We start from the raw sequence: 18,672 nt of genomic DNA on the forward strand, positions 1-18,672 counted from the left end.
TCATGAGGTGGGACATGGGTGATGCAAGAAAAATGGCTCTTCGGGAGCGATGTACAACTTTCCTGTAAATATGCCCCTAGTCTCATAGCTCACCTTGGTGTCAAGATATAAAGCTTCCGTAGTATTAAACTGGTTATAACTAATATCAAGTCTACATTATACTTAGTAAAGAGTGTTTATACTGGCATCTTACAGCTATGCCAGGTCCAGTTCGTAGTGCAAGCTGCTGTGGCCTCCTGGGAAACACCTTGGAGCCTGGAAGTTCTTCATGTAATAGATTTTATTTTTAACAAATTGAGCACTGGTATGCAGTGATGAGAAAGCAGGGTGTCTGGACAGCAGTAGAACCCGACGCTTCTAAAAGCAGTGCAGATAAACGTATGGGCTTCAGTCACGGCTGCCTATTGTGCCAATTGTGATGCAATAGTTTTGGGGAGCAGTGGACTCTTGCCCGCTGACTTCTGGATACAGGTGACAGGCTTGTTTCAAATATGACTAAAGCAAGCCACTACCAGATTCATGAAGGTTGTTGTGCACCCACGCAGGACTTCATGTCTGCCATTTAAAGAAAGACAAAAACTTTCTCCATAAAAACAGGACCGGTAAGAAAAACGCGCGGCGTGAAAGCATGCAGCTTTGGCACTAGCCTTTATGAGGCATGTCCCTGTCGTTGTAGAGACAGTTTAGTTTTTTAGCAGTAGTGGTTTAGGCAAGTAGCTGTTTAGGACCTAGTTGTTCAGGATGTTTCCCGTCCTTGTGTTGCATAATAAAGAAACACACATACACACCCCGCACGCTCCCAACACCACAAACACTCGCAGCAAGAGAGCATCAGCATCAGCTTCCCTCGGAGGCGCCGCCCACTTCTCTCAGAGATGCAGGGGACAGGCAGCACAGTGCATGCAGTCCGGGCACTGGGTCCATTACTCACGCACGGTGCTAAATCCTCGCATGTGCATGTAAACCAGTCATCCCCGCCACAAGCGGCGCCTGCCTCCCTCACACGAGCGCTTACTGCACAGATCTCTATAATGAAACCTCTCCCTGGCGGGAATCATACTGCAGACCTACAGCAAAAGTCCACGCCTGCAAAGCTGTTCAAATAGTCTTGCTTCGTATCTGTTACTGCTCTGGTCGTTGTTACACGTTGTGCACTTGCCTGCAGTAGGTGACTCGCAGTACATGTTATTTGGTTCTTTTACAAGCATGCAAATGTATTTTATCATTGGTTCAACAACGAGCTGACATTGCTCGCATTCCTTTTCATTCACATTTTGTCTTTAAGTGTTTAAACTTGTGGTATTTGTCTGGACAAAAATGTCGACTAGCCTCAAACACATTTTAAACATGTGCAAGCTTCCCTAACACACAGGGGGCATGTAAAGCATTGGTAGCAGCGTTACAAGCTTCTACAGCACGCATGTATGTTGTTTCACACCCCCAGTATGTACAGCACAGACGACAGCCGTGCGAGCTTCTCTCCCTCATACATACACACACACGCATGCATGCAGTAGAGGTCCTGCATAGGTACCAGCAGAGCAAGCTTCCCTCTGACAGCAGAAGCATGTGCTAGTAAAACACTGCTGGTCAGGACCGGGATGGGGGCGCATGTGGAGCTGTCAAGCTGACGTCCTTCACGAGGGACCCCATCTCACGCTGGTCTGCATGGCTGGTGCGTAATGAGTGTACGGACAGAGGCAACCGTCAATCATTTTCAGTTTACAGCCTCCTTACTGACTTTGTCATTGCTTCTTGCTTTGTATATTTTGCAAAATATAGTTCACTATAATCTTAGACGTGCTTTGCTGATCAATTTAATCAATTTTCTCCGATGCAGCTTCTGCCTTATGTACAGAACGTGCACTTTTGGGATGATTTTGAAAGGAAAGCCTTTTTTGACACTTCCGGTAACCCGCTGGCACAATACGACATCGTGAACTGGCAGCTGCAGACAGATGGCACAGTGATGCACAGAACCGTGGGCCGCTATGACCTCAGTGCCCCCGGAGGCAACAGACTCCTTATCAACACCACTGCCATCCGCTGGGCGGCATCTGCAGAGGTAAGAGACTCCAGCCTTAATGGCTTATTCCTTTTAAATCAAATACATAAAAAAACATATCTCATAATAATAATACCAAATCCATCGACAACGATCGCGGTAAAACAAATTAACGAAATAAATTAATTAACGATCATGTTTACCACAACCAATATTAGATCTTGATTTGATTGCCCAAGTTAAAAAGTCCCCCATGACATAGCACAAATCATCTGCAAAAAAAGAAGCGCCACTGTGAATATTTTAAAGTCATCTAGGCACTTGAGAGGGACAAAACACACCTCTCCAGGCATACTAAGGGATGTAAAAAACATTACATGCAACTGTTTTTTTTTAGGGTAAAGGGACACATGGGTAGGGATGGGAAGTGCTTTTTTGGGGAAAGTCAGCATATAGTGACCGTTGCCCGTCTTAACCTCGTTAAAACCATTTTAGAATAAGTTACTATAATACACCTAAAGTCCAAGCACATTGGAAATTAGATTCTCAAGGGCTAGCTTTTCACGGAACAAACAATCGTGTTTTCCTCATCACTTCTCAAGGACAGAAATGATGTAATGCGCCTTTAAATCTCTGCTTCACTAGACCCGAGCGCAACATATTTTTAGACATGGTTTATACATTAGAAATTGTGTTGCAATAGGAGTCCTCTTCCAGCCCAATGGTCTTGAATTGACATTTTCTGAAGATTAAGCATTAAGATTTTTCTTTTCAGAGTATATGCTTGCACACTGGCTATACTGCCCAACAATCCCTACAGGCTCCTGCTGAGTTTGTCAAATGCTATAAGTTGATAGACTGACAATGTTTACGTACGTTGATCGGTGCATTGGTAAACGTTCTTTATGGGCCTATGTATCATATGAATTCAAGTTGTTGATTATTCGCATGAAAAACACATATATTTATTTCTAATAATGTTATAAAGATTATACGCGCACCCAACAAAATACATCGTATGAAAACACGGATATGATGGCAAACACACAGTATTCAAAATGGTAAACAGTAGTGAACAGGCAAATCCCCTTAGTCTATTCATAATTGTTTGCACGTGCCTAAAAAGTCTTGTACTAAAGATGAAAAATATATATATATATTTATATGCATGGGGTGTAAAATATTTTTTCTTCTGTTGTTTTATTGCCCTCCCGACCTAGGAGTATTTATGGCCTGATAAAAAGCGAAGGCAAGTCTCGTCGAGGGAAGCATGCCGTGCGTCCTTCCTCGAAATTAAAAAACAAAAACAAAACCTTGTCCTTTCTTACTCCTCAACCCTTTCCCCACCCCCACCACATGCAGCGCGCGCATGACCACCCCTCTGAGCAGGTGGTAAATATACGCAGTAAAACCACGAGGAGATTCTCTGTTGATTTCTGCCTGGAAATATTGGGGAGCGTCACTTTTCTAATGCTCCGGTGGCGCAAACCTCTCAACCATATCATAAATGATACCTCACTTGTGTGGGTAGGCCTAGCGCCCGCGACAGGAAATGCCCCAAAACACAACGTGGACACATCCCATTTTTTGACGGAAAACAGAGGTGTTTTTTTGCAAAGTGCCTACCTGTAGATTTTGGCCTGTAGCTCAGCCGGCACCTAGGGAAACCTACCAAACCTGTGCATTTTTTAAAACTAGAGACCTAGGGGAATCCATGATGGGGTGACTTGTGGGGCTCTGACCAGGTTCTGTTACCCAGAATCCTTTGCAAACCTCAAAATTGGGCTAAAAAAAACACATTTTCCTCACATTTCGGTGACAGAAAGTTCTGGAATCTGAGAGGAGCCACAAATTTCCTTCCACACAGCATTCCCCCAAGTCTCCTGATAAAAATGATACCTCACTTGTGAGGGTGGGCCAGGTGCCTGCAACAGGATAAGGCCAAAAACTTGTAGAGATAGAGGGGATAGCACAGCGAGTTGATAGGGACTTATTCTTCTTTTATACATCTTTAGGCTGACTCGGCTTTGGGGACCCACACAAGTGAGGTGTCATTTTACTTGGGAGACTGAGGGAACGCTGGGGAGTAGGAATTTTGTGCTGGAGCGGTGATCGTACAAACGAAAGTCAGGAAAATATGCTTTTTTAAGCAAATTTTGAGGTTTGCAGAGGAGTCCGGGTAAGAAAATGCAAGCCACACCTCCCTGGACTCCTTGGGGTGTCTAGTTTAAAAAAATTTCTGGGTTTGGTAGGTTTCCCTAGATTAAGGCCGCACCCAGGACCAAAAACATAGGTGCTCCCTCCCCCCCAAACACAGGTAGTTTTGTAATATATCATTTTGATGTGTCCACATATGTCTGTGATGTGCCAAACACTAAAATTGTGAAAAGAAACGCACTTAGGTTATGTAAAAAAGACCCCTCACCCACCAACCAAGTTGGTGGCATGCTTCATCATCGGGGTCCCACCCGAGGCACCTAGCGCGTCACAGGTGTGCTGCGATGCCTGATTACAGCGGAGCAGGTTTTGTAATTTTTACCACACATACTGGTTGGATTTGGCACAAGGGTGAGTGATGGCTCATGGATCAAATTTTATTAACAAGAGATTTCACAAAAACAAAATGCACTGTTAATAACTGAAATGCCAAAAAACTGAACCAATGACTCAGAGCTCGTGAGCTGTAAAGCCACAGCAAGGCACCAACCACTTTACAGTCCATTCACACACCTTTCATATATGACACGCACAAGACCATTCACGCCGCCAGCCACGGGCCCAGCACATTACAACACTCGCATCGACAGACAGCGCCACTCAAGGGTCCATCACTTACATACGCCCACATGCCTGATACAACAATCACACCAGCTGATGGGAGTGTGTGGACTGGTGTTTGGCTGGCAGTGTGTTGCAGTAGCCAAAAGCAAGTCAATATGTACACTATGTACACCCTCAGCCAAGCCCCACCCAACACACAATGGCATCACTTTTTATTTTATTTTATTTTTTTAAACAAAGCAACCCCTAACTAATTAGAAATAATTACAAAACTACAAACACAAAAGCTCTAACTAAGTACATGACAGAAATGCTAACCATGAAACTGAACACATGAAAATACAAAACAGACATGAGTTTACACTCATGGTTGTTCCCAGTAATTCTTCTGGGTGTGGTAATTCTTAAAACAACCACCCACACACAGCCCAGGCTTTGAAGGACAATCTGGGCAGTACATTCAAGTCTTCCTCCGGATACCTCTTCGAAAACACACTCTACATTTCTTAGCTGGAAAGTCTTTTTTGGGTGTGGGAGAAAGGTGCTCAGCAAAGTGGCGATCTTTCAATCTAGCCACATCCTCCACCACTGCTTCTCTAGGAACTCTGGTCTGTTCCACCACAATAAGGCTCTCTATCACTGACTCCTGAAATTTCACAAATGTCATCTTTGACTCTGGAGACCTATCCTTAAACACAATAAAAGCATTGAAGGTTGCTAAGTGGAAGAGGTGAAGTGCTAACTTCTTATACCAAACGTAAGACTTATGAATAGCAGTATAAGGTTCCAACCTCTGATCAACTCTATCTACACCTCCCATGTGCTTATTATAATCTAAAATTCACACAGGTTTGCGCACTTCAGCAACCTGGCCCCAAACAGCCACGGGGGATGTACTCTCATCATGGATGGTACTTAGCATGTAGACATCCCTCCTGTCTGAAAACTTCAAAGCTAGCAGCTCATCATTCCGCAAGGCACTGCACTGTCCCCTCTGAAGTTTTTTACAGACAAGCTCCCTTGGATAGCCTTTCCGGTTACAACGAATTGTGCCACAAGCAACAGTGTCCACTCTAAACAATTCCTTGAACAACTGCACTCCAGTGTAAAAGTTATCTACATACAAATGGTGACCTTTGTTGAACAGTCGTCTACCAAGTTCTCCCACAATTTTCTCAGTAACTCCAAAAGTGGGAGGACAACCAGGGAGTTCAATACTGGAATCCCTACCAGTGTAGACACGGAAATTATACACATATCCTGTACTACTTTCAGAAAGCATATACAATTTAATTCCACATCATGCCCTCTTGCTAGGAATGTACTGCCTAAAAACCAAACGACCCTTGAAGAGGACCAAAGACTCGTCCACAGCTACTTCTTTGCCTTGAACATAGACCTCTGAAAACCGATCTACAAAATGATCAAGGACAGGCCTAATCTTAAAAAGACGGTCAGAATCAGGGTGATCTCGTGGCAAGGCTAATGCATTGTCAATAAAATGCAGCATCCTAAGAAGAAGCAAATACCGATTACGACTCATTGTTGCAGGAAATATAGCTGTTGCCATCAAGGGACTAGTAGACCAATAAGAAACCAGTGACAGCTTCCTCATCAACCCCATCAAAAGAGTGAAACCTAAAAACCTTTTCATCTCCTCCAAATTTGTGGGAATCCACTGGGCAGCTCTAGAGTGCGGCCTAAGTCTAGCAGCGTTGTCCCTCAAATACTGCTCCGCATACAAATTAGTCTGCTCAACAATCTCTTCCAAAAACACATCATCCACAAATAACTCAAAGAAATTGAGAAGCAAAAAGTTCTCAGTATTGACTCTGCACCCCGGGAGACCATTAAAGGCAGGCAACTCTGGCTGCTCCATGTTTGGGGCAACCCAGAGTTCAGGTCTTCTAACGGGAAACCTTTCAACCCCAGGTTGCTGCACTAATGGCACAACAGTGTCCTCCTCTGAAACAGGCCCTTCATCTGCACTGAGTGTGGCTTCCTCATCAGAAGATTCCTCACCGGCAGAAACTTCACTGCCAGAATCCCTCACTTCCTCCTCTGCCTCAGATGCAGAGTCCGTCTCATAATCGTGATCAGACAATGACTCAAAAAGCATACCAACCACCTGCTGAGCGGTCATCCTGCGGCTAGCCATGATCTTTCCTATGAAAATTAACTGGACAAATGCACCACCAACAACCAGCACTGTGTAAGATAAGTAATAAAGTGTAGAGTTATAAACTCAAAAACTATACCGCTCACTTGCCTGAAAAAGCTTGAATCACCAGCAACTACTCTGCACAGACACAGCAATCACCAATGATATCCCACTGAAAAGAAAGAAAGAAAAGCAAATTAGAAATAAGACAACACAAATATAATTTTGCACAAATCTAAGAACAATTTCACACAAACCTGCATTTAGTACACCACCTACAAACATGTAATTCATGCATGGCAACAATCCTCCTTTGGAGTAAATTGTTTTTACTTACCTAAAACATGCAACTATGCAAACCGCAGGTCAACCACTGCCAAAACCGCAAGGAGCCACAGCAAAGAAAGCAAAAGCTTTGAACTAGAACAAAAAGGAGGAAAAAAATTATCACAAATGCAAATACTTCGTCAGTTGACAAACATCCCACCATCAAGCATTTAGAAATTGGTGCCTAAGTGGATTCTGCCACAGGGGCAGATGGGCCTATTAAAAAATAGGCCTATCTGCCCCAAGGAGGGCAGAAAATACCTTTAGTAGTGTGTCCCCAGGGAGAGCGACCCTTGCCCAAGGGCCCACCCCCAAACAAAAAACAAACCACACACACACACACTATCCCTGGTGCCTACGTGGCTTCTGCCCTCCTTGGGGGCAGATGGGCCTCAAAAAAACAGGCCTGGGGCAGAAATGGCCAACAGTTCAATGCCCCCGTGGGGGGGCGCCCCTTGCCCAAGGGTACGCCCCCACATAAATAAACATATTTAAAAAAATCCCTGGCGTTCTAGTGGTTTCTGCCCCCCTTGGGGGCAGATCAGCCTAAAAATAATAGGCTGATCTGTCCCCAAGGGGGGGCAGAAATGGCCTTGGTACACGTGCCCCCAAAGGGGGAGGGGGGGCGAACCTTGCCCAAGGGGCCACCCCCCCCCTCCACTAACACACACACTATCCCTGGTGTCTAAGTGGCTTCTGCCCCCCTTGGGGGCAGATGGGCCTAAACAAAACAGGCCCATATGCCCACAAGGGGGGCAGAAATGGCCAACAGTTCAATGCCCCCCTTGGGGGGGTGCCCCTTGCCCAAGGAGACGCCCCCCACATAAATAACCATATTTAAAAAATCCCTGGCGTTCTAGTGGTTTCTGACCCCAATCAGCCTAAAAATAATATGCTGATCTGTCCCCAAGGGGGGTCGAAATGGCCTTGGTACACATGTCCCCAAAGGGGGGCGACCCTTGCCCAAGGGGTTGGCCCCCCCTCCACTAACACACACACACACACTATCCCCGGTGTCTAAGTGGCTTCTGCTCCCCTTGGGGGCAGATCAGCCTAAAAATAATAGGCCGCTGTGCCCCCAAGGGGGGCAGAAATGACCACAATAAACATGCCCCCAAAAGGGAGCGACCCTTGCCCAAGGGTCCGCTCCCCAGCGCTAAAAATGTAAAACATAAACAAATAAAATAAATCCCTGGCGTCTAGTGGCTTCTGCCCCCCTCGGGGGCAGACATGGCCATTCAAACATGCCCCCAAATGGGAGCAACCCTTGCCCAAGGGGGCGCTCCCCAACGCGTAAACATTTTCTAAAAAAAATCCCTGGCGTCTAGTGGATTCTGCCCCCCTTGGGGGCAGACCGGCCTAAAAATAATAGGCCGATCTGCCCCCAAGGGGGGCAGAAATGGCCACAATAAACATGCTCCACAAAAGGAAGCGACCCTTGCCCAAGGGGCCGCTCCCCAACGCTAAAAATATAAAACATAAACAAATAAAATGAATCCCTGGCGTCTAGTGGCTATCAGCCTAAAAATATTAGGCCGATCTGCCCCCAAGGGGGGCAGAAATGGCCAACATAAACATTCCCCCAAATGGGAGCGACCCTTGCCCAAGGGGCCGCTCCCAAACACTTACACATTTCTAAAATAAAAAATAAAAAAATCCCTGGCGTCTAGTGGGCATTCCTGCTGCCCGATTGCAATGCAATCGGGCAGCAGGAATGCTCAAAGAGACACCGGGGGAAAGGAAAAGCCTTTCCTTTCACCCGGTGCCTCTTTGGCCTAAACCCCCCACCCACCAGAGGAGAAACTTACCTGTTTCTCCGTACTCGCACTGAAAGCAAATGGCTTCCAGTGCGACCGGCAGTGGGTAATGGTGTCAGGGTGCGATCGCGTGCTGATGTCATTACGGGGCGGTGGGGAGGGATGGGGGTGGAAGAGGAAGGTCTTCCCCTTCCATCTCCGCCTTGGGGGGGGGGACCCCAGAGGGAGCACTGTGCCGCATGATGTAACCATTACGTCCGCGGCACAGACGGGGTTACATGGATTATCATCTAAGCCTTAACGTAGTACCCTGCACGAAAAATTTTATCTTTGTTTTTCTCACTAATATTTCCCTGTGCAGCTGCTGCAGCAAATCTAAGTTTATGTGTTCTTCACTAACTGAAGGCACTGAGGCTGCACGTAACAAGATGGCGCCTTTCTGTGACCCCCCGTGCATCACACGTGTGCTAGGTTGTCTTATGCTAACGCCCCAGAAGCAATTGTTGTGAAAAGAATTGGTATGGTTCGTAGTGTCCTGCGTTTTAGCGCAACCCCAGCTGAGACCTGAGCGCTGGATTTTATTCCTTTACAGAAACATATATTTAATTCAGAATTTCACCATTTTAATGCATGAACTGTAGACAGTACAGGAGCCGTATCATGATGGGCTTTTCTGGGGCTGCACAAAGCCTGGCCCCTGGTTTATGTGCCTGGAGGGTGTGAAGTGAATTCACTGAAGCATATTTCTTGGAGTTAGTGCCCTGTTTTCAGACACCACAGCTTACAAACACAAAGGGACAACTTTCCCCACTGTTTTCGTCGTGTGCTATATATATATATAGCAGTGACGTAGAGAAAAATCAGGTTGAACAAATTCACTTAGTGACTCTCAGGTTCGTAAAAAACTGAGCGAATGCAGCCAACCATGACACAGCCCGAGGCGAGAAACAGAGAGAGGCAATCACTCGCTCGGTTTCTGAGCTGTGCTGTTTGCAGTTCATACATTAACTCATACAAATTAAAACCTTAGACCCTGCAAATTAAAAAAAAAAAAAAAAAAAAGCAGACGCTCAATTTTGCCTTCAGCTACCACAGGTGTTCATGATACAGATCGAGATGCAACATTTCTCAGAAAATCCAATCGATCTCTGGGAACGCTCCCCATGAAAGATACTCAGGATAATTGGCTAAGCCAAATGATGAATGTTATTCCGACAATGATGCAGCGGCATCTACCACTGGTGCAGCAGGCGCAGGGGCACTGGAATCCAGAGCCCTGAGGGCAGTGCTTCATACATAAAATCATGAGTGCTAAATCCCAGAGCTCTGCTAGGACCTCGCAGCCTGTGGAACTGAATGTCCACCTCAAACACGAAACTGCACAGTCCTAAACCCACCTCATTCCTCTTTAATCTACTACCAGAAATCCCTGCCCCTTCACTTTTGCAGCTTCCTACTTACTCCCTTTGTGACAATTTTCCCATCTGTCTCTTACTTTGTCTTTCAGATTTGAGTATTTTGCTTTACTCTTTTGCTCTCCTAAATGCCTGGTGCAAAAAAATAATAATAATAATAATAAGTGCCGGTCTGCAAAAATTAGTGCAGATGCCCCCCAGAGTGGCAACCACCGGCTCAAATGAAGCACCTCAACTGCAGTCTAAGAGGGCATTTTCCTTGCTTGCACCAGGGCCAATGGCATCTTTGCTTTGCTGCAGAAATGTTGCGCTGCTGATTCCTAGTTGAGGACTAAATGAATCAGCACACTGACGTCATTCACTACCACCTGGATCCCTTGGTGTGAAGAGAATTATCATCAGCAAAGGCACAGTGTAATGCTAACCAGCAGGCAGGTGCGATGCAGCAAGACACTATGGGTACAGCAGATGATAATCCAGAGGAGCTGAGTGGGAACAAATAGCATCGCTGGAAACATGGCAGAAATGCTGGTGCTGGTGCTACTCAGTGAGAGAGGCGCCCAGCGGCACACTGTTTCAAAGCTGGGGCAGTAGCCACCTTAATGTCAGGCAAAGGCATCTTAAATGAATGGACATCCAAATACACGCGAGAAGACGTCCTCTTTGAGTCAATAGGCAGATGGAATGGGTAAAGCTGAATAACCTTAGGCCTCACCAAAATCCTCAGCAGTGTTCATCGGCAAAAAATATAAACTGGTGATAGAAAGAAGTCAACACAAGCGCCTTATTTTGCTCATTTTTAGACAGACAAGAAATAGGGATTAAAAAAACAAGTTAGACAGTAGCAGAAGAGATGCAGATTTGGAAATAAACAACACCATGAATATGTCATTACAGAATATTAAAAAAATAGAAAGCAGTCCCCTTGTCCCTAGCAGTCAGTGAGTGAAACTAAGACGGTAAATAATATAAAGAAAAGAGGTAGTATAAGAAATAAAACAAAAAAATAAAACAGTGGAGACGGAAATGGTTGCAATAAAAACACCAGGTACTTGGGCAACTTCAACTCCCTACAAATTAAAGGTAAGACAAAAAAGCACTGGCAAAGCTATTTTAAGAATGCCCACAGTATATTTAAACAAGTTCCAGCATTATGTGAGAGCAGGCGTTAGACTAATGGTGGATTAACCCAAATCCCACTCTCTTTGTATGCAACCTATCATGTCTAAAGCCGATAACAAAATGGGCTTAGCCAAAGCCAACTTTGAATTGAACTCAAGCTTCACCAGACCGTGGCACCCACACTGTCACAATGCCGCTGCCCTGTAGCAATAAACTTTAAAAACCTGAAATTCTCAGACTTTGAATCAGAAGGCGTAGTCTCTAATTACAGTTCACCTAGGTAAACAAAGGTTTGTGATTGTTGTTGAATCACATTATCTTTCTGCCTACCACTATTATCTGACACAGTTTTCTGGGCTAGTGAGTCAATTGCTGAAGGCTAGCATTAGGAGCAATATAAGCAACAAGGTCATTTTGTTAACCCTGAATGCAGAAAGAGGTAATGCCGCTAGCAGTACTGTGGTGTACAAGTATCCAGCCTTGAAGACTGGATTTTGGCCTCTAGCTCAGCCGGCACCTAAGGAAACCTACCAAACCTGTGCATTTTTGAAAACTAGACACCTAGGGGAATCCAAGATTGGATGACTTGTGGGACTATCACCAGGTTCTGTTACCCAGAATCCTTTGCAAACCTCAAAATTTGGCCCCAAAACACTTTTTCCTCACATTTCGGTGACAAAGTTCAGGAATCTGAGAGGAGACACATACTTCCTTCCACCCAGCATTCCCCCAAGTATTCAGATAAAAATGGTACCTCACTTGTGTGGGTAGGCCCAGTGTGCCAGAAAGGAAATGCCCCAAAACTCTATGTGGACACATCAAAATGATCAAATGCTAAACTACCTGTTTTTTGTGGGGTGGGGACCTGCATGTTTGGTCCTTGGCTCAGCAGCCATATAGGGAAACCTACCAAACCCAAACATTTCTGAAACCTAGACACCAGAGGGAATCCAGGGAGGTGTGATTTGCGTGGATTCCCCAATGTTTTCTTACCCAGAATCCTCAGCCAACCCCAAATTTAGCTACAAACTCACATTTTTCCCACATTTCTGTGTGGGAGCACCACACCGGGACAAAGTTCCTACCACCCAACGTCCCCCTCAGTCTCCCGGTAAAAATGACATAAAACATGTTGAAATTGAGGGGGAACCAAAGTGAGTCCAAAAGGGCAGTTTGAAAAAAAACATTTTAGGCTGACAAGTGCAGCAGAATTTTTATCGGTATAGATGAGACAATGCTGGGTGGAAGGAATTTTGTGGATTCCTGCAGATTCCCGAAGGTTCATCACAAAAATGTGGTAAAACATGTGATTTCCAGCAAAGCTGAAGGTTTGCAGGGCATTGTGGGTAAGAAAATAGTGTGGGGTGTATGTGAAGCACACAACCCTGGAATCACCCAGATGTTTAGTTTTCAGATGTATCTAGGTCTTGTGGATTTGTCAACATGGCAGCGTCCCAAAGTCCAAAAAGTGCAGCCCTCACCATTCCAAGTGGGAAGATTTTGAGAGTTAGCCAAGCTCTCATGGCCCAAATATATAACCAAAACCTAAAATAATCAAATGTCCTCTGGCTTGCTGCGGGACAAGATGTTTTAGTGTGCTGGGGAGAGCTGAAAGACTGATACCCCCTTCGGTTGGGGTAGGGGCATAACCAGGCCCATACAGGTTGGTAGCCACCACCCCACAATTATTTTTAATTCCCTGACATCTAGTAGACTTTCTGCCTTCCCGGGCTGTGGATCGGGGGTAATTGCCCTATCTGCCCACTGGTGGGCAGAACAACTTTGGCTCCATTCATTTGGGGTGGGGGTATGGCCATACCTCCAACCGCTTATTTTGCAAAGAAAATCTTCCCTGGTCTCTGGTGGGCTTCTTGCTCCCCTTGGGGGCAGATATAGCCAACAGTAACGTGCCCCCATGGGGAGTGACCCTAGCCCACCTCAAACAAAACACAGACATACACAAACACCAATCCCTGGTGCCTAAGTGGTTTCTGCCCCCCTCAGGGGCAGATTGGCCTAATAGAAATAGGCCAATCTGCCCCCAAGGGGAGCAGAAATGGACTAAAATAAATTTGCCCCTCCTCAGGGGGCGACCCTTGCCCAAGGGGTTGCTCCCCTTGCGTGAAATTGGCACAAATAAATAAATCCCCGGCCCTAGTGGTTTCTGCCCCCCTTGGGGGCCGATGGGCATAATAAAAATAGGCCGATCTGCCACCAAGGGGGGCAGAAATGGCCTAAATACATTTTGCACCCCAGGGGAGCGAACCTTACCTAATAGGTCGCTCCACATATATAAAAAAAATAAAGTAAATAAAAAAATATATATCCCTGTTGTCTAGGGGTTTCTGCCCCCCCGGGGGCAGATTGGCCTAATTATAATAGGCTGATCTGGCCCCGGGGGGTAGAAAAGGTGTAAAAATATTTTGCCCTCTGGGGAGCGGCCCTTGCCCCAGGGGCCGCTCCCCTTATGTATAAATATAATTTTTTTTAAAATCCTTGGTGTCTAGTGATATCTGCCCCCTCTTGGGGGCAGATTGGCCTAATAAAAATAGGTCGATCTACCCCCAAGGGGGGCAGAAAAGGCCTAAAAGTAATTTTGCCCCCTGGGTAGCTATCCTTGCCTAAGGGGTCGCTCCCCACATATAAAAAAAAATATATATCCCTGTTGTCTAGCAGTTTCTGCCCCACTTGGGGGCCGATCGGCCTAAACATAAATTGCCCCCCTGGGGAGCGGCCCTTGCCCAAGGGGCCGCTTCCATTATTCAATAACACAAAAAAAAAAACCTCCCTTGTGTCTAAGTGGCCATTTCTGCTGCCCGATCGCGATCGTGCAGCAGAAATGCAGAGAGAGACATCAAAGGAAAGGAAAGGCCTTTCCTTTTCCTTTGATGCCTTTCTCGGTCCCTCCATGTGAACGGAGGAGAAATGCTTTTGCATTTCTCCTCTGATCCGCGCTGGAAGCTGAGCTTCCAGTGCAGAGGGGGTAGGCCTCTGATGAGGTTAGCGCGCAATTGCACGGTGATGTCACGGGGGAGTTGGGGGGGCGGGGGGGTGTTGGCCCGGGGGGGGGCGGGGGGGTGTTGGCCCAGGGGGGGCAGGGGGGATGTGGGAAGACGTAGCGCTCCCCCCATGAACCCATCCAAGGACATAACGGTTACGTCCTTGGTGCCTCAGCGCCGCAGCCAAGGACGTAACTGTTACTACGTCCTTGGCTGACAAGGGGTTAAATAACTGGCAAAGTATCAGACAAGCACCTACTGGGTAACTATTAGTGACAGAACCAATTACATATTCAGGTACAGCAGAAGAGCATCTGGGCCACAGTGAGAGAGATCTTGCTGCTTACCCAAAGAATCCCCTTAGTTTACATTTGAAAAGTTATTCATTTCACAGAACTCTCTCTGAATAAAAACAATAAATTAATCCTTTATGATTCAATTTGTGGTTGATGAACATGCATAGTGCGATGAATTTGGGTAGACATTATAGCTAATTGCAAGACAGGGATGGTATTAAAAACTAGCTAACCTCCAACCAGCAAAATATCACATGGGAAAATTGCTATGCAATCCAAAGAATTAAGCACCAGCAGGTAATGTCACTCTAAATAATCGGGGGTACATCCCCCTAACATGCTATATTCAATTAGAAGAATTTTAGAACATCTTTCTGTTAAAGCAACTACCTACAAGTGCTGATGATTTGTTTTGTTCTCCGTTGTAACTTGCAACTGTGTTCAGTTGCTAATGGATTAGCGTATGCATCATTCTTAGAGAAAGCTCTCTGATGAGGCATAAAGAAAGTAGTTAAAGAAGTCTGCTTCAATAGATGTATTTTACCAGCCAAATGAATTGAGGAATGGATCTTAACTTTATCAGTTCCTGCTCACTTTTTCAGTTCCTGGGTCTGCCATTGACATCTAGTAAACATAGATGGTGTTGTATTGTTCTTGTCTGAATATTACTACAAGATCTGTTGTAGGATGAAATCAAGTGAATAGGAGGAACCAAGGAATTGAGGCAATCAATATCAATATCAAAAGAATCATTAAACAAACCATTAGGACCATTTTTGCCAGCCTATGTATAGGTTTGCCTCCCCAAGAGGGGCTTGTTTAGAGAATGCTGAGTTGCCATCTTTAACATAACGCTGTGTTATTGTCACATTATGGTCTTGACTACCAGAGGAAGGGTTTGATAAGCATTTATGTTCAGTTCCTCACTCACTCCATCATTGTAGATTTTTTTGTTGAACATCAATGAAGTCAAACATGAGTTCTTTTACTGACTCATGGCCAAAATGAAAAAAATAATTGACTAAAAGTTCCTTGCAAATCATCAAAATGATAGTGACAATCACTAGTGGATTCCCTAGCTGTCTCAGTAGACATGCAGAGCTCAAGAGCCCTTCTTCAACCCAAGACCACACCAGTAGATTAAAAACACAGCTAATTCTACTGAGGGACTCCAGAAAAGGAATGAAAACACAGAATGCCTGGATTATAGGTGTACAACATCGTGAAACCTCTAATTTATGGCGGACATGCTGAAATTGAAGGATAATCCATTGGTGGCAATTCCATCTTGATAGGGAATGTCTAGTAAAGGGAATTCCACTGATGGGGTCTCCTCCAAATATAGCATTTCCACCAGAAGCCGGAGACTGTTTCATTACCAACCAACTCTAAATCAGGCTCTAATTATTTATATGTTACAAAGGATGCCATTAGTATGGTTGTATACCTCAGTGTATTACACACGCAGCTGCAGATCATCAAAAGCTTATTGATATACCTTTGCGCTACATGTTATTTTTCTAGGTAGTGAGATACATCTTGTTGCCTCAGTTAATCTGATGAACCCTACAACGTTGCTGACCAATAGAGGAAATCTACTTTATCTTTCCAGGTCCCCATCTCCATTTGCAGCCCAAGTTGTTCCCCTGGATTTAGGAAAACTGCTAAAGAAGGAGAACCAGACTGCTGTTTTTTATGTGTCCCATGTGCCGAGGGAGAGATAGCTAATAAAACTGGTAAGCAGATTAAATGCAAAAAAATCTGAACAATAACAAAGAGTAGACTTCAGACCAATGTAAAACTTGTATTTGTTTCTTATTACAGACTCAGTGGAGTGTACCGAGTGTCCGTGGGACAAGTGGCCCAATTTAAAACATGACAGATGCAGCATGAAACCCATTACGTTCCTCTCATACAAAGAGCCATTAGGCACCATCACAGCAGCGGTTGCTATTATTTTCTCATTGACCTGTGTTTCAATCTTAGGACTATTTGTACATTCAAAGAAGACCCCTATTGTCAAAGCCAACAATCGTACCCTCAGCTACCTACTGCTACTCTCTCTCATGTTATGCTTTCTTTGTTCATTTGCTTTCATTGGTTATCCAACAACAGAGAAGTGCCTACTTCGACAAGTTGCCTTTGGTATTACGTTTGCTTTATGTGTGTCTTGCATTTTGGCCAAAACCATCATGGTGGTCATAGCCTTCAATGCAACCAAACCAAACAGTAACTTAAGGAAATTGGTTGGACCCAATGCTTCCTACACAGCCATCAGTGTTGGTACAATCATGCAGGTTCTTTTGTGTCTATTTTGGTTGATTTTCTTTCCACCGTTTCCAGAATATAATGCCCACACACAACCTGAAACGATTATAGTTGAATGTAATGAGGGGTCCCCAATTGCCTTCTGGTGCATGCTGGGGTATCTTGGGCTTCTTGCTACCATATGCTTAATAGTAGCCTTTTTGGCCAGAAATCTACCCAACAGCTTTAATGAGGCTAAATATATCACCTTCAGCATGCTCTCATTCCTCAGTGTTTGGCTTTCATTTGTTCCAGCCTATCTTAGCACCCGAGGAAAGTACATGGTGGCAATGGAGATATTTGCAATCCTGTCATCCAGTTCATCTCTGGTTGCCTGTATATTTTTCCCAAAGTGTTACATCATTCTTTTGAGGCCTGAGAAGAACACTAAAGATTTCCTTATGGGCAGATACCCATGCAAGAGAAAAACAATTAAATGAACAGTATAGGTTCCTCTATACCATGAATTTAACTTTTTGAATTTGCATACATTTCCCTTTGTTTATTATATCATGATGGAACTAAATGAAGAGAATACAAAAGGTATGGAGAGGGTACTCAAATTAATATGAAATATAGCACAAAGTTTGACTCCAGTGTTCTTTGTCATTGCCTAAAAGGATCTAACATTTACAAATCAGTGCAGGTGACGCTCCATTAATGCCCGCCCATCCTGAATTTCTAGGCAAAAAATGCCTGTGAAGGGGAACACCAGCAACCTCAAAAGCATTCCTCCCTTGTTTGACCTCCTCGGTGATTCAGTGATCAATGGGGGTAACATCCGGGCACTTGGTGTTGTGTCATTGTAACAATTAATTCCTCTATGCTGATGATGGTGGATGAACAACTGAATCAAATAATAATAAGAGCTATAGCCCTGCATTTTTTTCTCGTTTTTATTGCATTCTCTTTTTTGTATTGTAGTGAATAGCTGTTTATGTTTATGTACTTCTTTCGGTGACTAGAAGGTTTTCCATTTCCTGCACATTACACAATGTTAGGCAACAATTTTGGCATGGTCAAAAACCGTGTGCAGTGGTCAATGTACTGACATTTGGGAAGAAGTCCTTTACCTCCTAGGTAGAGTGTAAGGATACACTAATTGTGCGGATCAGCGCAAGTACTCATAGGTTTTGACGCAAAATTGGGCCTATGAAGTTTTTAAAGCGAATACACTTTGAAACCCCGCTAACTAATTTTCACATTTTTCTTTTAGCCTATTCTTTTTCCCAGTCTCCTCATATTTCTTCAGAGGTGTTTACTAACCCTGTTCTATGTCATGGAGCCGTTACATTGTTATTGTGTTGTAATTGAACAAGCTTCTATTACAGCATGACCTGCAAGCAATACCCTTTGGAAAAAACCTGATCTACAAAAGGAACCAGAGCATGCTCTTGTCAAAATCTAACGCCTACTTAAAGCAGCTGTAAACATTGGAAAGTATGTTCATTTTCCCTCAAAAAACACCTAAGGCTGTGTGCTTCAGTACGCCGTGCACATTC

The 18,672-nt window shown here is 44.6% G+C and overlaps 1 protein-coding gene across 1 annotated transcript in view; it reads left to right on the plus strand.

The window, feature by feature from the left end:
* LOC138267228 (extracellular calcium-sensing receptor-like) overlaps positions 1-17,756 on the plus strand; it is a 30,377-nt gene extending 12,621 nt beyond the window's left edge. The window contains exons 4-6 of the mRNA XM_069216084.1: positions 1,841-2,065; positions 16,476-16,599; positions 16,688-17,756. Coding sequence (XP_069072185.1) covers positions 1,841-2,065; positions 16,476-16,599; positions 16,688-17,610 — 1,272 coding nt within the window. The 3' untranslated portion in view covers positions 17,611-17,756. The remainder of the gene's footprint in view (positions 1-1,840; positions 2,066-16,475; positions 16,600-16,687) is intronic.
* Positions 17,757-18,672: the final 916 nt, after the last annotated feature.

This window comes from Pleurodeles waltl, chromosome 12 (assembly GCF_031143425.1).
Source record: "Pleurodeles waltl isolate 20211129_DDA chromosome 12, aPleWal1.hap1.20221129, whole genome shotgun sequence".
NCBI classification, from domain to species: Eukaryota; Metazoa; Chordata; class Amphibia; order Caudata; family Salamandridae; genus Pleurodeles; species Pleurodeles waltl.